Raw genomic sequence first — 25,882 nt, 5'->3', positions numbered from 1 at the left:
GTGGCCATCCTGGTGTCCTCAGCTGCCAGATCCGCCTTGGCCTGGGTGATCTGTTCCTTTACCTTTGCAATTTCTGCGTTGTGGATGTCCTGATCCGCCGGATTAGCTTCCGCCATAAGCACAGCCAATGCATCAAATAGCCCTGATAGAACTTGAGCCGGCGGGCGCACAGGGCCTCCTGCCCCGGCGGCCGTCGCTGCTGCTGAACCGGAGGTTGTTGCCGCAGCGGTCGAAGAATGAAGCGCTGCTTGTGTGCCGGCCATGAATATTCCAACTCGGTTGGGCACATCAGAGGGGTCCGGAATACTGTCGCCATCGGAACAGCCCCCAATCCGGCCATCTTGTAGCTGATAAAGAGATTCGGTTTCTCCGGTCGATGACTCGTCATCGGAACAAACGACGGTCTCGCCGCGAGATTTCGATCCGTCCTCATAACTTCCTCCATGGATGACTCCCATGAAGGCATGCTTCATGGACGGTTTAACCCGGGTGGATCGCGCACGCTGAGCCGTCTCGACAACGTCGGTGCAGATGTCCGGCTCAGGGCCCGGTTCACCGATCTTGCCAATGAAAACGTGAATGCCACCAAAGGGGACCCGGTACCCGTACTCAACTGAGCCGGCCTCAGGGCCCCAGCCTGCGTCTTCGATGTAGAGCTTGCCGCAACGACTCTTAGTCATCCGGCCTACAACATAGCCCTCGAGTCCTTCAAAGCGGCCCTCCAAGAACCTAAAACCATCATGCGATAGCCCCACGGTGGGCGCCAACTGTCGTGGTTTTTTCACGGCAGATGTCCTAGAGAAAGGACTTAGTCGTGGAGCCATCGCGACGGGTTAGCTTGAAGGGGTTAAAGCGGACACAGGGACGCAAGAGAGTTTATACTAGTTCGGCCCCTTCGATGAAGGTAAAAGCCTACGTCTAGTTGTGATGGAATTGATGGGGTTTCAATGACTAGGGAGCAAACAAGCTTCGCCTATGTCTCGAGTTGTTGTCTGTCGTCCTTGAACCGCCGCTGGGTCATCCCCTTATATACACGGGTGACGCCCGTCGGTTCACAGAGTCCCAATACTGGCTCATAGATGTGTCCGGTTTGATCTCTACTTATTCCTAACTTACAATATAAGTTAATTACTAACGCCGGTTTAGGGCTACAGGCCTTGAACCGACCATGGGCCTTGAGTCCTCATCTGCCTTCTTGGGCTTTAACATACTTAACTACTGACGAAGTTAATCCGGCCCAGACAGGCCGGTTTACGCCCAGTAATAATATCCCCAACATTAGGCCCCAGATTGATTTGAACATGTTCATGTCAATCCTTTAGCAAAAATCTTCATCTTCAACATCTTCTCACAAATTGGTAAACCGCCAAGATGTCATCTTCTCTGATTGCTGTAAACCGGAGTGACGTCACCTGTCATAACGAAGCTTATCCATTATGCTTCCTTGTTTAATAGATCTGCGAAAATCGAGGCGACAGCTCCGTTTCGTGGCCCCTTGATGGTCGCGCCTGACACATGTCCTTTTGCCTTATAAATAGGACCGAAGGGTCATTTCTTTTCTCCCCTTCGTGCCTTTCTTCTTCGTCTTCCTCGCGTCGCCAGTCTCAGAGCTCCGCCGCCACCGTCAACTTCTGCACCAACCTTGGCCGCTGCATCAACCTGAACGCACCAGAGCACCGCGGCAACCTTCCGCGTCTTCCTCAACTCTGGTAAGCCTTCTGCTCTTCTCAACACAGATCTGTTCTAGGGTTTCGTGTTCTTGCAGTGTTCATCACCTGTTCGTGTTCATATACTAGCTCCTGGATGCATCTGTGAACCCCTGCTCTGTGTAGCGGTAGCTTTTAGTATCCGCCTTTAGTTTCATGCCCAAGACCATAGATCTCACATATATTTCTGCCCATTGATTCAATATTGTTCTGCTTTGAGCTTTTGAATAGTTTTCTTATTTTTTGAACTTGCTTCAGATCCAACGCTGCAGAGAAATCTTGTGAAATCTATTTCTGCATACTTATCCATCCGCAATCTCAGCTGTTTCAATGCTTAGATTAGGCGGTTTAACTTTGTAGAAAAAATTGCCAAACCGGTATATACCATCAGTCCCCTTGTTGAACTGCCAGTTGTTGTTGCTTCATAAAACTCCGGTTTAGATAGGTCAGTCTCCGGTTTAACATTGCTCATACCACTGTACCTTAATCAATGCATTTTTGAACCGGGATCATCTACCTTGTAGATTTCATCATGGCCAAGCAAGTATATGAGTGCAACTGGGTTCCTTCTCGCATCACAGAGGCTCAACTAGACGATTTAGTCCTGATCGGTGCCTTAGGCAGCAAAGATACCATCCATTGGAGGGCTCCTGGAAAAGAATGCCCTCCCACACCTCAAGAAGGAGAGGTCGTCGTTTTCGTAGATCACTTAGCCCAGGGCTTTAAACCGCCCGGTTCTAAATTTTATCGGGATGTGTTAGCCAATTTTCAACTCCATCCACAAGATACTGGCCCCAACTCTGTTACAAACATGTATCACTTCCAAGTGCTCTGTGAGGCGTTCTTTCAAGAGGAGCCCACAGTGGAATTGTTCAGAGACTGTTTCCATCTAAACCGCCGTACTGAGTTTACTGACGGCTCCAATACGGAGTTGGGTGGCGTGGCGATTCAGAAAAGGAAAGAGGTCACATACCCTCACGCCAAACTGCACAACCACCCCAAAGAGTGGAATCAAACATGGTTCTATTGCAAAGACACCTCCCCTGCTGGTGAAAATCCCTTGCCTGGCTTTCGTCCGGAGCGGCTCAGCAATACACACCCCTTTCCGCAAAGATTGACTGCCCAGGAGAGAAGCAAATATGCTCCTCAACTGTCGATGCTCAGAGCCTTTATGGCCAACAGTTTAACAGGGGTTGATCTCGCCCGCTGTTGGATATCATGGAGCATACTGCCCCTTAGTCAGCGCTCCGGTTTGATGTGTGAGTATACTGGCAGTGTTGATGACCCACTACGACATTCCAACATCCAGCTCACCGATGAAGAAATCACAGAGGCTGTGAATAAGATGCTGAATGAACCGGAACACATCTGTGCTAAAACCGGCCTGCTTCCCTTCTGTTCCACCAACAAACCGCCAGCTGTAAGAGTTTGATTTTTCTTTTTGCTAAATCTGCTATTGATATATCTGGTCATTGTTTAATGTCAGTGTCTGTGTAACCAGGGCAATGACCCGTTTTGGAGCAAGAAACTGCCGCAGGAGAAACCAGAAAAACCAGACAAACCGGAAAGAGCAACCTGGCAAAAGATTAAAGCTGTGAAGAAGACTGCCCACAGGAAAAGAACCACTGCATCCTCTAACCCGGCTCCTGATGATGATGTGGATAATCCGGACCTTGAGGTAGGGTTTGACTCACTTGGCTTATTCTTCATGCGTCTTATTGATGATGATATTTGTCAGGATGATGCCGAAGCCAGCCATGCTGATGCTGCAGAGGTAATTATTCTCTCTTCCGATTCAGAACCTTTGCCTTCACTAAAAATCCATCAGGCAAACCAGAAAGTTAAATTTTCTCATCCTCTTGCTTATTTGGATCCCAAATTTCTTATGAAGACCCAACAGCACGAAGCTCGTCGCACAACCCGGCACAGCGGCCAGGTAGTTACCTCCGTCGGTTTACCGAACAGTCCGGTTCGGAAACGCCATTCAGAGGTCTCTAATTTGCTTGTCAGTGCTTGTCCTAAAGCGGGCTGCTTTCGTCAACCTCTTAATCCATCTGACTCTGATTACCAGGTAGCTTCCCACTCATCTTCTGGCGAGTCATCGGCTACTCAGCTGCTACCGCTCAAAACGGTGCTTGGGTAAGCTATACTTATCATAATATTTGCAGCACATCGCCTTGGAACATATGCTGTATTTGATTTTGTTATTCCTTTCAGGGCCAAGCCTAGGCCAAGCAAGAAGGCTCGTCTGGACAAAGCGACCGAAGAAGATGCCGTCCTTGAACCGGGCAAAACACCAGATCTTGAAGCGGCTATTCCTGAGGATATACCCAATGATCTGCCGCAGCAAGACGATGATCTTATTGCTAAAGAGAGTCCTATTTATACCTCAAGTCCTGTCAATCAGCCCACAAGCTCTATCCGGATTGAGAAATCCACTGGTCCAACAAAGCCTACTGACAAGCCAACAGCCCCAGTGCAAATCGGCGATACCAAGGATGATGAGGTCATCATTACTGGCATTGGCCATACAGAGCCAAGCAATCCTGTCGCTTTGTCCAAACATTCTGCCAAGGAGGAATTTGCTACCTTTGGCAAAGGCAAGTGGAATGCTGATATGGCGACTTACGCTGCTCTGAACGCCCAAGAAATCCATTCCGGCTACCTGAACCGGCTGTATACCAGTCGTGACTATGAAGCCGGTCTGGTAAATATGATGAAAGATAAATATGAGGTAACTTCCATATGCTCTTTCCTGTTTGTATATTTCAATTCTTGTTGATGCTCCTAGCCCCCGAGGACCGGTTTGTAATCTTCTTTCAAACCGGGACTTACTAATACAAATCTTAATACTTTGAAATTCGCTCGTGTAGTCCCCAAGGGCCGGTTCAACTTAGTGTAGTTAAACCGGGACTTTAAGTAATTAAGATCGCCGCATTACAATATATACGAGCAAATAGCCATTAGCCCCCAAGTGCCAAGTTGAATACTTGTATTGATCTTGGGACTTTGCAAGCAATTGAAAGATGAAGATCGAATATGCATTAGCCCCCAAGTGCCAAGTGCATAACTTGTTATGTGGTTGGTACTTCAGTCCTTGTACCGTTTTGCTGAATGATATAACTGTCTGCATGCAGGCTGAGCTGAAGACGAAAGAAAGCCAAGTCACCGACCTCCAAGATAATCTGAAATCCCAACAAGCTGAAACCTCCAAAGCAAAAGAGGAATTAACCAGCGCTTTAAGCGCCATGGAACAGCTTAAGGAGAGCTTCAAGAAGAAGCGGGCGGATTGGGCCACTGAAAAATCCGCTTTAATCAAACGAGCAGAAGATGCCGAGGCTGCACTCAAACCGGTGGCGGATGAACTGACCAGCATAAAGCGGCACGTGCATGCCATGACCACTGCTATCTTTGGTAAGCCGGTTTGATTATGATAGCATGCCTCCTACCTATGATGATTATTGTGATGATACTTATGCTATAGAAGTAGTGATTATATTTATAAAACTTGTCATGATTATGATTACCCCTTTTCTGAACATTACTCTTTTAATGTGGAAACAATTTATAGTATTCGGGTCTCTTATGATACTCCCACTATTCCGAATGAGAAGAATCTTGCTTATGTGGAGAGTAGTAAATTTTCTATGCTTGTAGATCATGAAAAGAATGCTTTAGGTGCTGGTTATATTGTTGAATTCATTCATGATGCTACTGAAAATTATTATGAGGGAGGAACTTATGATTGTAGGAATTGCAATAATACCAAGTTTCCTCTCTATGTGCTTAAAGTTTCGAAGTTATGCTTGTTTTACCTTCCTATGCAAGTCGATTCTTGTTCCCACAAGTTATTTGCTCACAAAATCCCTATGCATAGGAAGTGGGTTAGACTTAAATGTGCTAGTCATATTCTTCATGATGCTCTCTTTATATTTCAATTCTTATCTTTTATGTGAGCATCTTTGAAATCATCATGCCTAGCTAGGGGCGTTAAACGATAGCGCTTGTTGGGAGGCAACCCAACTTTATTTTTATTCCTTGATTTTTGTTCCTGTTTACTAATAAATAATCCATCTAGCCTCTGTTTAGATGTGGTTTTATGTTTTAGTTAGTGTTTGTGCCAAGTAGAACCGTTGGGAAGACTTGGGAAAGTCTTTTTGATCTTGCTGTAAAAAACAGAAACTTTAGTGCTCACGAGAATTGCTGCCATTTTTATTTGGAGAGTGATATTTAGTTAATTATTTTTTAAGATGATTAATAGATAAATTCCTCACGTCCAGCAATTTATTTGAGAATTTTATGAGTTCCATAAGTATACGTTTGATCCAGATTACTACAGACTGTTCTGTTTTTGACAGATTCTGTTTTCATCGTGTTGTTTGCTTATTTTGATGAATCTATGAGTAGTACCGGAGGGTATGAACCATAGAGAAGTTGGAATAAAGTAGGGTTAACACCAATATAAATAAATAATGGGTTCATTACAGTACCTTATGATGGCGATTTGTTTTCTTTCGCTAACGGAGCTTACGAGTTTTCTGTTAAGTTTTGTGTTGTGAAGTTTTCAAGTTTTGGGTAAAGATTCGATGGATTATGGAATAAGGAGTGGAAAGAGCCTAAGCTTGGGGATGCCAAAGGCACCCCAAGGTAATATTCAAGGACAACCAAGAGCCTAAGCTTGGGGATGCCAAAGGCACCCCAAGGTAATATTCAAGGACAACCAAGAGCCTAAGCTTGGGGATGCCCTGGAAGGCATCCCCTCTTTCGTCTTCGTTCATCGGTAACTTTACTTGTAGCTATATTTTTATTCACCACCTGATATGTGTTTTGCTTGGAGCGTCAATTTATTTTGTTAGGATTTTCTTGCTGCTATTTAGAACAATTTTTTGCATCTTTTATTACAATAAAAGTGGCATTGATAGTCTTTACTATGCCTATGTTACAAGTCTTCATGTTGCTGTTTGAAAACAGAAAGTTTACCGCTGTTGCAATAATTCCCTAGAAAAGTAAGAATGTGATAAAATGCTTAAAACTTTTGAATATTAAGATCTGATAAATTTACTACAGTGGGAATTTTCTTTCATAATTTTTGTAGTTAGGGAAGTATGGATGTTGCTGCATTCTTTACAGACTGTCCTGTTTAGGCAGATTGCTGTTATGTTTGCATTGTTCGCATATGTTTGCTTCTTTAATGATTCTATTTGAGGATATGACTATTAAATATGCAGAGACATTTAGTATGCAATTTTGAATAATAATTTTAGTGATTTTTTACAGTAGAGTATGATAAGGTTTTGGTAATGGTCTATACTAACTTATCTCACGAGTCCTTGTTGAGTTTTGTGTGGATGAAGCTTTTGAGATTTAGGGAGACCGTGATATGAGAGGAATTAAGGAGACACAAAAGCTCAAGCTTGGGGATGCCCAAGGCATACCAAGATAATATTTCAAGAAGTCTCAAGCGTCTAAGCTTGGGGATGCCCCGGTTGGCATCCCAGCTTTCTTCTTCAACAACTATCGGTTAGTATCAGTTGATCCTAAGTTTTTGCTTCTTCACATGATGTTTGATATTCTTAGAGCCTCATTTTATTTACTTTTGTTTTGCTTGCTTTTTGAATAAAATACCAAGATCTGAAATTCTTAAATGTTAGAGAGTCTTCACGTAGTTTCATAATTATTCGACTACTCATTGATCTTCACTTATATCTTTCGGAGTAGTTTGTTGTTTGCTCTAGTGCTTCACTTATATCTTTTAGAGCACGGCGGTGGTTTTATTTTGAAGGAATAGATGAACTCTCATGCTTCACTTATATTATTTTGAGAGTCTTTAGAACAACATGGTAATTTGCTTTGGTTATGAATTTAGTCCCAATATGATGGGCATCCAAGAGGGATATGATAAAAACTTTCATATAGAGTGCATTGAATACTAAGAGAAGTTTGATACTTGATAATTGTTTTGAGATATGGAGATGGTGATATTAGAGTCATGCTAGTTGAGTAGTTGTGAATTTGAGAAATACTTGTGTTGAAGTTTGTGATTCCCGTAGCATGCACGTATGGTGAACCGTTATGTGATGAAGTCAGAGCATGATTTATTTATTGACTGTCTTCCTTATGAGTGGCGGTCGGGGACGAGCGATGGTCTTTTCCTACCAATCTATCCCCCTAGGAGCACGCGCGTAGTACTTTGTTTCGATAACTAATAAATTTTTGCAATAAGTATGTGAGTTCTTTATGACTAATGTTGAGTCCATGGATTATACGCACTCTCACCCTTCCACCATTGCTAGCCTCTCTAGTACCACGCATTTCACCGGTACCTAAAACCCACCATATACCTTCCTCAAAACAGCCACCATACCTACCTATCATGACATTTCCATAGCCACTCCGAGATATATTGCCATGCAACTTTCCACCGTTCCGTTTACTATGACACGCTCCATCATTGTCATATTGCTTAGCAGGATCATGTAGTTGGCATCGTATTTGTGGCAAAGCCACCATTCATAATTCTTTCATACATGTCTCTTGATTCATTGCATATCCCGGTACACCGCCGGAGGCATTCATATAGAGTCATATTTTGTTCTAAGTATCGAGTTGTAATTCTTGAGTTGTAAGTAAATAAAAGTGTGATGATCATCATTATTAGAGCATTGTCCCAGTGAGGAAAGGATGATGGAGACCATGATTCCCCCACAAGTCGGGATGAGACTCCGGACGAAAAATAAATAAATAAAAGAGGCCAAAGAAGCCCAAATAAAAAAGGAGAGAAAAAAAGAGGCCATAAAAAAGAAGAGAAAAGGCCCAAATAAAAAATAAAAAAATAAGAGAAAAAGAGAGAAGGGACAATGCTACTATCCTTTTACCACACTTGTGCTTCAAAGTAGCACCATGATCTTCATGATAGAGAGTATCCTATGTTGTCACTTTCATATACTAGTGGGAATCTTTCATTATAGAACTTGGCTTGTATATTCCAATGATGGGCTTCCTCAAAATGCCCTAGGTATTCGTGAGCAAACAAGTTGGATACACACCCACTTAGTTTCTTTTTGAGCTTTCATACACTTATAGCTCTAGTGCATCTGTTGCATGGCAATCCCTACTCACTCACATTGATATCTATTGATGGGCATCTCCATAGCCCGCTGATACGCCTAGTTGATGTGAGACTATCTTCTCCTTTTTTTCTTCTCCACAACCACCATTCTATTCCACCTATAGTGCTATGTCCATGGCTCACGCTCATGTATTGCGTGAAGATTGAAAAGGTTTGAGAACATCAAAAGTATGAAACAATTGCTTGGATTGTCATCGGGGTTGTGCATGATTTAGATTATTTTGTGTGGTGAAGATAGAGCATAGCCAGACTATATGATTTTGTAGGGATAGCTTTCTTTGGCCATGTTATTTTGAGAAGACATGATTGCTTGGTTAGTATGCTTGAAGTATTATTATTTGAGGTGGTCTTCGGTACACCCCCCTCCCTAAAACGTATAAAGGGTAGGGGCGGTCATTTTCACAGGCCGTATAAAAATACCCGCCCGCCATAGGCGCGCCGGCGTCGCCGTACGGCGCTGTCACGTACGACCGCCCGTACGCGCCCACGTCCGCATGCATGGGCGCCCGTAGGCGCCCACGTCCCGCATGCACGCCCCCACACCGCGTCCGCTGCGTGCGCCCGAGTGATTAAAAAAAAACTGATCGGCGAACCCTATCTTCAAGACGCCTCACCCGCCTCCTCTCGCGCCGCCACCGCAGCCGACATCTCTGGCAGTACCTGGCTGACGAAAAAAACGCACGCGCTGTGCGCTACGCCGACAACCGCCTCGGTCGGGCAGACGCCTCCGCCGCCGGCAGCTCGTATCCGGGGACAACCGCCTCATGTCTGACGAAGGCAACGAGGTACGCGAGGCGCTGGCATAGTAATTTAAGAACGGATTTGAATTGAAAAGATGTTACGTGATGTTTGAATGGGTATTTGATTATATATGAACGTGTATAGATTGAGGCTGAAATAGGATATGACGGTGATGATGGCGGTAGCGAGGACGGGTCATTGTCATTGGATGAAGACGAACATGACGGCGAAAATTATATGAGTTTGGATGAGTCTTATAGTGGCAATGTAAGTGGTCTGCATGTTCTCAACCATATTAAATACAAGCATGTGCGATGACAATAATATGTTCGCCTGTGAACAGATAGGAGGGGATGATGACAATGAGGATATGGATGTAGATGATTCATATGCTGAAAGCGAAAGCCATGTAGGTTTAGAATTATGTACGTTATTTTAAAGTGAAATTAAATACGCATCAAGTCTTATATATCATATTTACAATTTGCACAGATGGAAGTGGAAGGGTACTATCAGTGGAATTTTTCCGATGATGGCAATGACGAAAACGATATCGATGCATCTTATAATAACAGCTCGAGCAAAGTAAGTAGTGGAAAGTGAATACATATGATAGTCCTTATACAACTACTTACTGACATATACTGTTCATTGTATTTTTTTCAGGACGAGGATGGTGACGCGTGCGAAAACCGACGATGATGCCGATGGTGATGAGTGCAATTTTGATACTGGGTACGATGAATACCAGCAAGAATCACTGGACAGGCATTGGACGGTGATGTCCATGACGTTCAGGACAGACGAGGAGGCATATGATTTCTATAACAACTATGCGAAAAAGCGAGGCTTCAGCATTAGGAGGGACAACTTGAAATATAGTAAGGGTATCGACGCACATAGGCGGTTGAGGAGGTTTCTCTGTTCAAGGTCTGGGAAACGACAGGCCAAGTTTTGTACCATGGAAGGGAAGAAGCGCAGGCTAAGAGCGGAGACTCGGTGCTATTGTGAGGCCCATCTAACTGTGAAGCTTGACAGAGAGCGCTCCATTTGGTATGTGAGCAGTTTCAGCGATGATCATAGTCACACTCTTGCTAGACCAGATGAAGTTATATATCTTCGATCTCATAATCAGATAAAGGAATACCAGAAGCTCGAGATCTTAGCAATGGCAGGTGCTGGGCTAAAAAAACATTGGATTTATGACAACTTCGTTAGTAGGTATGGATCATATGCACTGGCTGGTTTCGGGAGGAGGAAGCTTTATAACATGTGTTATAGGGAGAAAATGAAGTTGCTAGCAAAGGGTGATGCAGACACTGCAATTGGTATCATGATGACGAGAAAGACAAGGGATCCAGACTTTTTCTTTGAGCACACTGCCGACGCAGAAGGAAAGCTGAAGAATATGTTTTGGTGTGATTCTCAGTCACGTCGGGATTACCTTGACTTTGGTGATGTAATCGTCTTCGACAGCACTTACAAGATGAATAGGTACGGAATGCCATTCATACCTTTTGTTGGTCTAAACAATCATCGTTGCACCACTGTGTTCGGTTGTGCAGTTGTGTCAGATGAGATGGAGGATACATACGTTTGGCTGTTGCATACTTTCTTAAGAGCTCATTGTCAAAAGAAGCCGAGGTCTGTAATTACTGACGGAGACGCAGCCATGATAAGGGCCGTCAGGAAGGTCCTTACTGATGTGTGGCATCGACTATGTTCGTGGCATATTGAGAAAAACATGCAGAAACACCTCCACCACAAGTCCCTTAAGGAGTTCAGGCCTCTTATTTATTATGCCACTACACATGATGAGTTTGAGGCGAGATGGGCAGCTTTTAGAGCTAAATGGGAGTCGGAGAAAACTGAAACATGGTTGCGTAGGATGTACCGGAAGAAAAGGCTATGGGCTGCATCATATCTGACCGGTGGGTACTTCCTTGGTATGCGGAGTAACCAGAGGAGCGAGAGTCTGAACTCTTGCCTTCATATGCATCTTGACTCTGGCATGACAATTGTTGATATGGTTGTGCATTATGAGAACTGCATTGTTCGGCTCTGTGAGAACGAGTCACACGACGACTGCCTGTCCACACAGACACTCCCTATAGTAGTACTCGACGATTTCAAATGCATTGAAAAAGCCGCTGCCCGTGACTTCACTGCGGTGAACTTTTACCTCTTGCAGAAAGAAATGAAGAAGGCAGCGGATCTTGAGATCATAGATAGACTGAGTGGAGCCATCAGTAGGAGATTCATAGTGGCATGGAAAAATAACAGGCAACTGAGATTCAAAGTGGACTATACACCTAGTAATTCAGAAGAAACAGTGAAGTGCAGTTGTGATAGTATGAAACATAAAGGTCTTCCATGCAAGCATGTTCTTTATGTTTTAGCCAGGTTGAACGTGCAGGACTTACCTAGGTGCTTAGTGCTGCGAAGATTCAGCAAGAATGATAGAGGTGGACTGCCCGTGAAACGCACTAGCGATCTCTTCGCATGGGGATGGGCAGGTACTGAGGAGAGAACTAAGTACAGTGAGTTGACTATTTTTTCTGCGGAAGCAAATCATGCGGCATGTCATAAACCATTTCTATTTGATAAACTGAAGGCTGCTCTGGAGGATGTGATAGCAAATAAGGATGTTCAGGAGGAAGATTACGTGAGACAGCATACAGTTGCACATGATGATGCTTTTGTGCCGAATCAAAATCATGTTTTTGTTGGTGATCCAGAAAAAATCAATACAAAAGGAGCACCGAAAGGGCAGAATAACAAAGGCCGTGGTAAGGAACCTGGCGTGACTACAAACGGTAGACCCAAAGGTTTTGATGAGAAACCTATACGTCTATGCGGTTTATGCAGAGGAAATGGTCATTTAAAAAACAATTGTCCTCAGAATCCAAAGTATGAGCACACCATTTCATTAACTTTATTTTCTTGTTTAGTTAATACTTTACAAATTTTTGACGTATATTACAATCTTTCTATGCAGGAACATGGCATGATGATCATAGCAAAGAAATGTTTGAATAAAAAGAACAACTTTTGATTACATTTGATGATTTATTTGGTTGTCTTAAAGAATAGTACTTACATATTTGTTTCGTTACATTGACACGGAAGACATGTAATCACTGTTTACTTATGTCATATTTGTTGGCACTATACTCGTTGTTCTTAATATGATATGCGGCATACAAATTTTACGTTATAATATGATATGCGTTATATAAATTTAACATGATATGTATTATATATATTTTTTTGTATCAATATATAATTTTGTATATAAATCATGCATGTTTGGCGATCAGAGGCGCTGCACAGCCGCCGGTTGCTATAACCTAAAAAAATTACGTTAACAGGCGCCCCGCGGATGGCGATCCCGAGGCGCTGCACAGCCGCCGGTAGGCGCCGCGGGGGCGATCCCGAGGCTGACTCCGCCCTCGGGCGCAGAGGGGCGCACGCGGGGCGAGGTAGAATCGGCCTCGGTGCCGGCAACGGCCAACCCTGGGGCGACGCGCGCCGCGCGCCCGCTGGCAGATGACGCGGCCCACGTGCGCCATGTATCGCCAAACGTGCGGCGCGGCGGGGCGAGGTAGAATCAGCCTCGGTGCCGGCAACGGCCAACCCTGGGGCGACGCGCGCCGCGCGCCCGCTGGCAGATGACACGGCCCACGTGCGCCATGTAGCGCCAAAAGTGCGGCGCTCGCCTTTGAGATATCATCGTCATATATCGTCAGAGTATTTTAAAACCAAAAATCGTTTATTCGCGAGAACACTCATTGAACATAAATTATAAATAAAATAGTAAAATAAGAAATGATAAAATATATTTTTAATAAATTTGCCAGGTAATATAAACTTGACATGCTAAAAATATTTGAAACTCACATAAAGAAATAAAGCATCCACACATAATTCTCAGTCATGAACAAATAATATTTCGACAATCACATTGAATTGTCGTATGATATATTTATTTTTGTTTGTTCTTCGCAAGTCGAATTACTTTGTTCTTCACTTCTGTAAGCTTATTTTCGGGGGACATAATAATTCCAGCTATCATTCTTTCTCTCGAACTATCAATAGATTCCTGAAAAGTAATAAAAATAATATTATTTTCTTCACTTATATATGATATAATGTACTAATTTATCTTACTTAAAATGTACCCACCTGAGAAATAGGATTAATAAATTTTTCTCCGTCCCAGTATTGAAAACAGCGAAGAACGAACAGTCCACATGAGTTCCTATGTTAAAAAAACATAAGTGCAATTTTGAAAGCACGTTAAGTAAGATAGCATTTGACCAATTAATATATTTCAAAAGCACATGGTACATGTAACTCACCCATCTTCTTGTTAAGGCATGTCGTAGGGGACTATAGGCCATGCAGACACATCCGGGAACGACATAATAGAACTGTCATTTGCATCTTCAATATCTCCTGCAAGTTGCTCTCTCTGACAAAAAAATATGAACATGTTGACTACATACGGTAAACAAATTATATGGTTAATTGTACACACATGAATACGCAACTTACAAAAATTTCAACGAATATCCTGGTAGCTTCAGAGATATTTAATTCCCCCCTCAAAGAATCAAGAATTGGAACTCTTTCTTTGTAGTGTGCAAAACACATGTAATCCAATGGTTTTTATCCTTATTTAATGCAAAATTAGCCTATTTCATAACTTAAATATTGTTAGTAAGCTCGGCTTTCACATAAGATAGTAATGAAAATACAATTCTGCAATACAAACGGTACCTTCGGTTTTGCAAAATATTCTGTCATGCATCTGTTGAGAGGTTCATTTGCATGTTTTAAACCTTCTGGATCGTCTACTGATTTCCCTCATCTTACTGACTTTGACCGAGTGTTCAATAACCAGGAAGATCTATATGTGGGTACAATATACCTGTCTTTGACGAGACTTGAATCCGATATGTACGTCACATAAGCGTCAATTACCTGAAATAAATGAGTAAATTTAAGATGGATGCAACATACTTAACGCATGACATAAGCATGACAATAAAGATACATACATCACCGGATATCCATGCATGGTTAAGTATCTGGCAAACTCGGTCCGCAGAAAGTCCTTCTTCTTTACCGTTGTTGAATATTTCATGATTCTTATGTTTTGGTGAGTGCTCGTACGCTTTCACGTACTGCACAGCGGCATGCACCATATCATCCACAGAATGATCAAATTGAGGGGTTGTTTCATTAAACAGTTCTACAACACAAGTCAATAGAGTTAAAGTACAAATTTATACTACACAATTTCCAATAATATATTCATAGCATGTTTAACTTACTCGTTTTCGCGATACGTTTCGCACGTTTTCTCGGAGTCTTTTTAACATAAGGAGATTTCGTGTACTTTGACCCACACCGCTTTCGCTTCGCTGGAATCACCATCTTCTTCTCTTCTACCTCGCTATTACCATCTGACAAGGCCTGTGACACTTCTTGCTCATTTTGAGGGACTTGCCATCTTGCAGCTTCTATTTCATCAGTTTTTAGAGATGATGCTTCTTTTTTTTCCTGACTGCTCCGGGACATCTATAGGATCCTCCTTCTCATCTTTAAAGCTACTCAGGTGACCAGTACTGAATTTGAACGAATTCCCTTCTTCAGAATCCAAATCATAATGCCCACTGCCATTTCGGCCATTAGGTGTGTGTTTGTCATCATACTGAAATTATTTTTGAGGATACTTGTTTTCATACCTGGACTCACTATTCTGTCCATACAGATTTTCTTCATCCTCTGCCATTGTGCCCGGTTTGTACCGTACACCTATTTTATTCATTTTCTCTAACACTATCTGCAAAAGTAAGCTCATTCACATGTTATATCTTTTTATTAATTTATCGAGTTTAATAAAGTGCATAGCAGAGTTGGTACATTTTTACCTGTGCGCATAACTCCGGCATACAAAATAATTCCTTACGAATTTCCTTCATATCATTCATAACCCGGTCCATAAAAGGCATTAGATTAGCAGGGACCTCGGACACGTTGTCCACTTTTTTCTTTCCCGTAACGGATGACTTTCAGCTACTATGTTTCTTACTGCTTTCAGCTTGTTCATCTGCAAGTTTTTTCATTCTATACCCCTTCGTAATGCAGTCATCAATCTGCAAAGTGAGTATGCAACGACAACATGAGTACATAACATTCTCAATGCAAAATCAATGTACAAGTAAATAAGCATTATAATATTACCAATCCATGGCCACGACCATTTTCCAGGTCGTACTTGTCTCGTTTTTCCGCTTTAGATTCAGTCCAATTTTTCATTAGGGGAACTTGCAACGGCAACGGGTCATTTTTCGGGCCAGTGGTTGGCTGCACCTTCTCCCAATATAAGTACTACAAAACAAAAGACAAAATAAGTTACAAACACATAAATTGAAGGAATATGAAATAGCATTAATTAATAGCATACCTGGAGTAGGGCTAGGTTGCCACATGGCCATTGCCTCACACGACCGTCCTCCTTGAGTTTACCAATCTCCGTCAAACAAGTTCGCAAAGTGAACACGTTAAAATTCAACGTGCTTATCCGCTTCACGTCATGCACCAACGCGTAGTACTCCTTTCGTATGGAGACAGCCGACATGGGTGCAATAATGGTCCCAAGCAAAACAAGAACAGCCATCCGAAGAAATTCATCATCGGCGGATTTATTCCTCACAATTTTTTGAATCAAGTCATCTATCATTATCTGACCATTTTTTTGTGAACGTACTGAATAGGAATTTTCTTTACTAACTCTTTTCCTTCCGTCGCAAGAATGCGAAAAACATCCTCACCTTCATTCTTGAACCCAAATATTGAAAACACATCGTCCGGTCTAAGTGAAATTAGGCCTTTACTGCCACTATTTTCTTGTATCATGAATTTTTTGCTGTTTGGGTTATAACCTAACAACATAAAATGCAGCAAAAAATCTCTCATTTGTACTGACGGAATGATCAACATCTCTTCCAAGCCTGTTTCGTAGAACCTAAATCGCTGAGCGGTGGTAAATCTGTCAACGAGACTTATCCACTTCTCTATGGAACATGGAATCACACCATCGATATCCATACTGCATGTTAATATTTTGCTATTAATACATATGATTACGGAATAGCATCAACAGAAATTGTTCAAGGTGGGAAACGTGACCTTAATCCGGGCGACAGCCGCCGAACAACGGCTGTGGCGGAGCCGAAAGCAGACTTCCCAACGTCGGCGATCTGCGCCTGCGGGCGTGGGGGCAGTCTGTGCCAACGAGCCCCGTTAACTGTGGACGGCGATAGACGGCGCCGCACGTGCGGTGAGATCGTTGCGCGCCTGAGGGCGATCGTTGTAGGGCGATCGTGGTGGGGGCGACTGGGGCACGGGGCGGCGTACGGGGGGCGAATGGTGTGGATAGGGTTCCGCCGTGCGTGGCGGTATACGGCGCTGTAAAAGTAAAAAAAATTCGTCCGCCGTCTGGGCCCAGGCCCGATACCGCCGAACCTATAGCGCCCAACCTATAGCGACGGCGGCCACCGCCGAACACGCCGCAATTTTTTTTTGACGCGCTACAGTGTGGCACACAATTTTTTTTTGACGTGACGCGGCTTCCGTTCGTACTCCGATTCCGTCGTAATCTGACGTGCGAGACCGTGGGGGTCACTCACACGCGCATGCAAAAGTTGGGTGCGTTTCGTCCATGTTGACATGTACTCACAGCAAAAACCTGAGATGTCAGTCTAGGGTGCGACATGCATTCAGTATGTGTTCTCTTTCGCAAATCCATGAAACGCCGGGATTTTTTTTTGACGCGCTACAGTGTGCGACACAAGCACGCCTGCAAAATTTGGGTGTGTTTCGACACTCGATGCATTTACTACGATTTTCTCCGTGAAAACACCCAGAAAACGTCTCCCGACGTGACGCAACTTCCGTTCGTACTCCTATTCCGTCGTAATCTGACGTGCGAGACCGTGGGGGTCACTCACACGAGCATGCAAAGTTGGGTGCGTTTCGTCCATGTTGACATGTACTCACAGCACAAACCTGAGGTGTCGGTCTCGGGTGCGACATGCATTCAGTATGTGTTCTCTTTCGCAAAGCCATGAAACGCCGGGATTTTTTTTGGACGCGCTACAGTGTGCCATGCAAGCACGCCTGCAAAATTTGGGTGTGTTTCGACACTCGATGCATTTACTACGATTTTCTCCGTGAAAACACCCAGAAAACGTCTCCCGACGTGACGCGACTTCCGTTCGTACTCCGATTCCGTCATAATCTGACATGCGAGACCGTGGGGGTCACTCACACGCGCATGCAAAAGTTGGGTGCATTTCGTCCATGTTGACATGTACTCACAGCACAGACCTGAGGTGTCGGTCTGGGGTGCGACATGCATTCAGTATGTGTTCTCTTTCGCAAAGCCATGAAACACCGGGATTTTTTTTGACGCGCTACAGTGTGCCACGCAAGCACGCCTGCAAAATTTGGGTGTGTTTCGACACTCGATGCTATTACTACGATTTTCTCCGTGAAAACACCCAGAAAACGTCTCCCGACGTGACGCAACTTCCGTTCGTACTCCGATTCCGTCGTAATCTGACGTGCGAGACCGTGGGGGTCACTCACACGCGCATGCAAAAGTTGGGTGCGTTTCGTCCATGTTGACATGTACTCACAGCACAAACCTGAGGTGTCGGTCTGGGGTGCGACATGCATTCAGTATGTGTTCTCTTTCGCAAAGCCATGAAACGCCGGGATTTTTTTTGGACGCGCTACAGTGTGCCATGCAAGCACGCCTGCAAAATTTGGGTGTGTTTCGACACTCGATGCATTTACTACTATTTTCTCCGTGAAAACACCCAGAAAACGTCTCCCGACGTGACGCGACTTCCGTTCGTACTTCGATTCTGTCGTAATCTGACGTGCGAGACCGTGGGGGTCACTCACACGCGCATGCAAAAGTTGGGTGCGTTTCGTCCATGTTGACATGTACTCACAGCACAAACCTGAGGTGTCGGTCTGGGATGCGACATGCATTCAGTATGTCTTCTCTTTTAAAAAGCCATGAAACGCCGGGATTTTTTTTGACGCGCTACAGTGTGCCACGCAAGCACGCCTGCAAAATTTGGGTGTGTTTCGACACTCGATGCATTTACTACGATTTTCTCCGTGAAAACACCCAGAAAACATCTCCCGACGTGACGCGACTTCCGTTCGTACTCCGATTCCGTCGTAATCTGACGTGCGAGACCGTGGGGGTCACTCACATGCGCATGCAAAAGTTGGGTGCGTTTCGTCCATGTTGACATGTACTCACAGCACAAACCTGAGGTGTCGGTCTGGGGTGCGACACGCATTCAGTATGTGTTCTCTTTCGCAAAGCCATGAAACGCCGGGATTTTTTTTTGACGCGCTACAGTGTGCCACGCAAGCACGCCTGCAAAATTTGGGTGTGTTTCGACACTCGATGCATTTACTATGATTTTCTCCGTGAAAACACCCAGAAAACGTCTCCCGACGTGACGCGACTTCTGTTCGTACTCCGATTCCGTCGTAATCTGACGTGCGAGACCGTGGGGGTCAGTCACACGCGCATGCAAAAGTTGGGTGCGTTTCGTCCATGTTGACATGTACTCACAGCACAAACCTGAGGTGTCGGTCCGGGGTGCGACATGCATTCAGTATGTGTTCTCTTTCGCAAAGCCATGAAATTCCGGGATTTTTTTTTGACGCGCTACAGTGTGCCACGCAAGCACACCTGCAAAATTTGGGTGTGTTTCGACACTCGATGCATTTACTACGATTTTCTCCGCGAAAACACCCAGAAAACATGCTCTTCTCCGTATCGAAATACCATAAATTTTTGGATTATGTGTGGGAGTGGGCATACTAACTCACATGCAAACTTTCAGGCCATTCTGAAGATGACAAAAAATTGACCTTCTTCTCCGTAGACCGTTCGGGTAGGAGCAAAGGCCTTGTCCGAAAACGAGTTATTTTTCGACATCTTTCGAACCCAATTTTTTTCCACAGTCTTGTACCATCATGAATAGGATGCATGGCAAGTCTCGTGGCTTTTTGCCATTTTATGATTTTTCTATAATTTTTTCGGTCGAAACACTTTAAATGCTGACCGGACGTGACGCAACGTGCTCTTCGTATCGAAATACCATAAATTTTTGGATTATGTGTGGGAGTGGGCATACTAAGTCACATGCAAACTTTCAGGCCATTCTGAAGATGTCAAAAAATTGACCTTCTTCTCTGTAGACCGTTCGGGTAGGAGCAAAGGCCTTGACCGAAAATGAGTTATTTTTCGACATCTTTCAAATGAACCCAATTTTTTTCCACAGTCTTGTACCATCATGAATAGGATGCATGGCAAGTCTCGTGGCTTTTTGCCATTTTATGATTTTTCTATAATTTTTTCGGTCAAAACACTTTAAATGCTGACCGGACGTGACGCAACGTGCTCTTCGTATCGAAATACCATTAATTTTTGGATTATGTGTGGGAGTGGGCATACTAACTCACATGCAAACTTTCAGGCCATTCTGAAGATGTCAAAAAATTGACCTTCTTCTCCGTAGACCGTTCGGGTAGGAGCAAAGGCCTTGTCCGAAAACGAGTTATTTTTCGACATCTTTCAAATGAACCCAATTTTTTTCCACAGTCTTGTACCATCATGAATAGGATGCATGGCAAGTCTCGTGGCTTTTTGCCATTTTATGATTTTTCTATAATTTTTTCGGTCGAAACACTTTAAATGCTGACCGGACGTGACGCAACGTGCTCGTCGTATCGAAATACCATTAATTTTTGGATTATGTGTGGGAGTGGGCATACTAACTCACATGCAAACTTTCAGGCCATTCTGAAGATGTCAAAAAATTGACCTTCTTCTCCGTAGACCGTTCGGGTAGGAGCAAAGGCCTTGTCCGAAAACGAGTTATTTTTCGACATCTTTCAAATGAACCCAATTTTTTTCCACAGTCTTGTGCCATCATGAATAGGATGCATGGCAAGTCTCGTGGCTTTTTGCCATTTTATGATTTTTCTATAATTTTTTCGGTCGAAACACTTTAAATGCTGACCGGACGTGACGCAACGTGCTCTTCGTATCGAAATACCATAAATTTTTGGATTATGTGTGGGAGTGGGCATACTAAGTCACATGCAAACTTTCAGGCCATTCTGAAGATGTCAAAAAATTGACCTTCTTCTCCGTAGACCGTTCGGGTAGGAGCAAAGGCCTTGACCGAAAATGAGTTATTTTTCGACATCTTTCAAATGAACCCAATTTTTTTCCACAGTCTTGTACCATCATGAATAGGATGCATGGCAAGTCTCGTGGCTTTTTGCCATTTTATGATTTTTCTATAATTTTTTCGGTCGAAACACTTTAAATGCTGACCGGACGTGACGCAACGTGCTCTTCGTATCGAAATACCATTAATTTTTGGATTATGTGTGGGAGTGGGCATACTAACTCACATGCAAACTTTCAGGCCATTCTGAAGATGTCAAAAAATTGACCTTCTTCTCCGTAGACCGTTCGGGTAGGAGCAAAGGCCTTGTCCGAAAACGAGTTATTTTTCGACATCTTTCAAATGAACCCAATTTTTTTCCACAGTCTTGTACCATCATGAATAGGATGCATGGCAAGTCTCGTGGCTTTTTGCCATTTTATGATTTTTCTATAATTTTTTCGGTCGAAACACTTTAAATGCTGACCGGACGTGACGCAACGTGCTCTTCGTATCGAAATACCATAAATTTTTGGATTATGTGTGGGAGTGGGCATACTAACTCACATGCAAACTTTCAGGCCATTCTGAAGATGTCAAAAAATTGACCTTCTTCTCCGTAGACCTTTCGGGTAGGAGCAAAGGCCTTGTCCGAAAACGAGTTATTTTTCGACATCTTTCAAATGAACCCAATTTTTTTCCACAGTCTTGTACCATCATGAATAGGATGCATGGAAAGTCTCGTGGCTTTTTGCCATTTTATGAATTTTCTATAATTTTTTCGGTCGAAACACTTTAAATGCTGACCGGACGTGACGCAACGTGCTCTTCGTATCGAAATACGATAAATTTTTGGATTATGTGTGGGAGTGGGCATACTAACTCACATGCAAACTTTCAGGCCATTCTGAAGATGTCAAAAAATTGACCTTCTTCTCCGTAGACCGTTCGGGTAGGGAGCAAAGGCCTTGTCCGAAAACGAGTTATTTTTCGACATCTTTCAAATGAACCCAATTTTTTTCCACAGTCTTGTACCATCATGAATAGGATGCATGGCAAGTCTCGTGGCTTTTTGCCATTTTATGAATTTTCTATAATTTTTTCGGTCGAAACACTTTAAATGCTGACTGGACGTGACGCAACGTGCTCTTCGTATCGAAATACGATAAATTTTTGGATTATGTGTGGGAGTGGGCATACTAACTCACATGCAAACTTTCAGGCCATTCTGAAGATGTCAAAAAATTGACCTTCTTCTCCGTAGACCGTTCGGGTAGGAGCAAAGGCCTTGTCCGAAAACGAGTTATTTTTCGACATCTTTCAAATGAACCCAATTTTTTTCCACAGTCTTGTAACATCATGAATAGGATGCATGGCAAGTCTCGTGGCTTTTTGACATTTTATGAATTTTCTATAATTTTTTCTGTCGAAACACTTTAAATTCTGACCGGACGTGACGCAACGTGCTCTTCGTATCGAAATACCATAAATTTTTGGATTATGTGTGGGAGTGGGCATACTAACTCACATGAAAACTTTCAGGCCATTCTGAAGATGTCAAAAAATTGACCTTCTTCTCCGTAGACCGTTCGGGTAGGAGCAAAGGCCTTGTCCGAAAACGAGTTATTTTTCGACATCTTTCAAATGAACCCAATTTTTTTCCACAGTCTTGTACCATCATGAATAGGATGCATGGCAAGTCTCGTGGCTTTTTGCCATTTTATGATTTTTCTATAATTTTTTCGGTCGAAACACTTTAAATGCTGACCGGACGTGATGCAACGTGCTCTTCGTATCAAAATACCATAAATTTTTGGATTATGTGTGGGAGTGGGCATACTAACTCACATGCAAACTTTCAGGCCATTCTGAAGATGTCAAAAAATTGACCTTCTTCTCCGTAGACCGTTCGGGTAGGAGCAAAGGCCTTGTCCGAAAACGAGTTATTTTTCGACATCTTTCAAATGAACCCAATTTTTTTTCCACAGTCTTGTAACATCATGAATAGGATGCATGGCAAGTTTCGTGGCTTTTTGCCATTTTATGAATTTTCTATAATTTTTTCTGTCGAAACACTTTAAATGCTGACCGGACGTGACGCAACGTGCTCTTCATATTTAAAAATTGACCTTCTTAATATGATGCATGAATTTTAAATAACAAAGACGCTGACCGGACAAAAATATTACAAAACTTTATGTATTAATAAAACGAACTTTGCATAAAATACTAAACTATCAAAAATAAGATACATAATAATGATGTGATCTGAATTACAATGCACTAGCAGCACTACCGTAGCTGCCCGGACAGTGTAACACTGTCCGGGCAGCGGCGGCAGAGCTGCCCGGACAATGCAAACTCAAATCACATTATTACTATCTATCATATCTGATAGGGTGGCTGAATCCGCCTATATAAGCCGGTCTGGGCGTCCTTCGGCGGGCGAGGTGGGACTAAACGAAACCATCCACCCCGCCCCTGCGCCCTCGACCGCTCGCAGGCGCGCCTTCCAGCGGCCCACTAGGACTACTGAAATCGGCCCGCCTCGCCAGTCAACGCGCAGCGCCGCGGCAGGCCGCTCGCATGCGCGCCTTACAGCGGCCCACCTCGCCAGTCAACGCGCAGCGCCGCGGCAGGCCGCTCGCACCTCGCGTGCCGGAGCTCGCCCGCACCAGTTTAAATATATTTTTTTCATAGGTTTTTTTCAATTCTAGTTTAATTTTAATTTTTTATTTTATTTTTACAATACAATTTTTTTTTAAAAAATATATCTTCTAATTTGTTTTGCGAGTATTATGTCAATTTGTTATTTTTGGTTTTATATTTACTTTTCTAGTTTACATAGGTTTTTTTCAATTCAAGTTTTTTTTCTGAATTTTTTTTAAAATACAATAGTTTTTAAAAAAACATCTTCTAACTTGTTTTGCAAATATTATGTCAATTTTTAATTGTTTGGTTTTATATTTACTGTTCTAGTTTAATTATTTTCTCATTTTTCTTCCAGTACAACTCTTTTTAAAACTAAAAATAATAGTATCGATTTCAACACTTGATAGTTCAACAACATTTAAAAACCATCCATTCAAACACTCGATATTTCATTAGAGTTTTCATAGATATTTTACATAGTACTAGAAATAAAACTTAACTAAAGAACATTACGAAAATAATTAAACATTACTAAACGGCATTTTCAAATAAACCCTAAACTACTCGTCCTCCATGCCGCCGAAGTCATCCTCGTCATACAGGCCGTCGCCGTTATCGCTGTCGTCGCTGCTGCTGCTGCTGTCGTCGAGGGGCACCACGGGCACGGCCGGCGCAGCCATCGAGTCCTCGAGCGCGGCGTGGTACCCGGGAAAGTCCTCCGGGTGGACGGCGCCCGGGGCGACCTGAATGTACTCCTGAACGAGTGGCGGCGGCTGCGGCATGTTCTTTGACTCCTGGAGCACCGTCAGGTAGCCCGGCATGTCGTCCGGGTCGCCGGCCTCCGCCGCCAGCCGCCTGTACTCCGCCACCAACGCCGGCTTTGGCTTCTGCGGCTCGGGCGGAGGGGCGCGGCTGGACCCTGCGCCGTCCCTGCCCGCCGTATGGCTGGACCCGGCGCCGTTCCTGCCTGCCGTACAGCGATCGCTGGGGCCGAGGCGGACAGTGCCGCGGTACCGCTGAAAGCCGAAGTCGACGCGGACGCGGGTCGAGCGCGCCTCGCCGCGGCGGTACAGCTCAAAGGCGTCCCCCGGCGGAGCAGGCACGACACCGGCGACCGCCTGCGCGCGGTATGGCGCGACCACCTCCTCGAAGGTGCGGCCGTCCCAGAGCTCATGCCGCCGCGCGCGGTTGTGCTTCGTGGGCAGGTGCGGGCCGGCGTAGGCGTGGAGACGCCGCAGCTGATCGTCGGCGAGGCGGTCCGCCCAGCCAGGGTTGTTGGGGGCGTACTGGGGGTCGGCGAGCTCCTCCGGCGACAGGCGAGCCCTGTACAGGCCGACGGCGCGGGCGAAGAGGTGGGTGCCGACCTCGGGCACCGGCGCAATGGGGACGCCGTCGATGCTCAGGCGCCACCTCGCCGGTAGGCGCACGTCGGGCGCCGCGGGGATGCCGAAGTGGGCGAGCTCCTCCGCCTCCTCCATCGTCAAGTTGGGGCGGGCCATCGTCGGCGAGAGGGAGAGGCACGGCGCGTGAGGAGGTGGAGGGCGCAAGAGGAGGGCGCCGGCGACGAGGGAGAAGGCGAGGCGAGGGCGGTGCGACGAGCCGACGGAGGGCGCGAGTTGCTTTTTATAGGGCGTAGCGGTGGGTGGGGCGATCAATGCCGGTGGGCCGCCGAGCGGTCAAGGGGCGCAGAAGGGCAGGCGGCGGCGTGCGAATCCGGCGTCGGCGATTAATGAGGGCGGCGTGCGCGGGCGGTCAAGGGGCGCAGAAGGGCAGGCGGCGGCGTGCGAATCGGCGCCGGCGATTAATGAGGGCGGCGTGCGCGGGCGGTCAAGCGGCGGGCATGTGCAGGCGGTGGTGTGTGAATCTGCGCCGCCCGCGGACCGACGCCGGCGACGGGACGGCTCACTGCGTCGGCGTTAATGGTTCGCCTAATCCGCGCCGAATTAATGGATCAGGTTTATCACGCGTGGGCCCAACCTCCTCCTCACGCGGCGTACACCGCCCCCATACGGGCGTAGAGCGGGCCGTACAGGCACGCGCCTCGCTACGCCGCGGTACGCCTCCCCCACCTTGATTTCCCATCCTACCCCTACTCACTTATTCTCCCGAAGGGGTATCTTTTAATCTGGACCGTTGATGTGTTCAGGGGGTGTTGTACCGAAGAAGATGTGTTATTATTTTTATGTCAATATTAAACTTTTCTCTTGAATCTTATGGATCTGAACATTCTTGCCAAAATAAAGAAGAATTACTTAGAGAAATATTTTAGGTAGCATTCCACATAAAAAATTCTGTTTTTATCATTTACCTACTCGAGGACGAGCAGGAATTAAGCTTGGGGATGCTGATACGTCTCCAACGTATCTATAATT

General features: G+C 44.7%; 1 protein-coding gene and 1 pseudogene across 1 annotated transcript; both read left to right on the top strand.

Annotated features, from left to right (window-relative positions):
• The first annotated feature begins 10,503 nt into the window (after positions 1 to 10,503).
• Positions 10,504 to 13,129, top strand: LOC147959888 (protein FAR1-RELATED SEQUENCE 5-like). Its single transcript, XM_087532984.1, has 2 exons — positions 10,504 to 12,365; positions 12,948 to 13,129. Exons 1-2 carry the CDS (start codon positions 10,538 to 10,540, stop codon positions 13,127 to 13,129), a joined length of 2,010 nt encoding a protein of 669 aa, XP_087389110.1. The 5' UTR covers positions 10,504 to 10,537.
• A 10,315-nt stretch (positions 13,130 to 23,444) lies between these two features.
• On the top strand, positions 23,445 to 25,139 carry LOC147959887 (uncharacterized; annotated as a pseudogene).
• Positions 25,140 to 25,882: the final 743 nt, after the last annotated feature.

Source organism: Triticum urartu, chromosome 7A (assembly GCF_056163025.1).
Source record: "Triticum urartu cultivar PI428250 chromosome 7A, HENAU_Tu73, whole genome shotgun sequence".
NCBI lineage: Eukaryota > Viridiplantae > Streptophyta > Magnoliopsida > Poales > Poaceae > Triticum > Triticum urartu.
The sequence above is the reverse complement of the archived record's forward strand: the minus strand, read 5'-3'. Positions and strand labels throughout refer to the sequence as shown.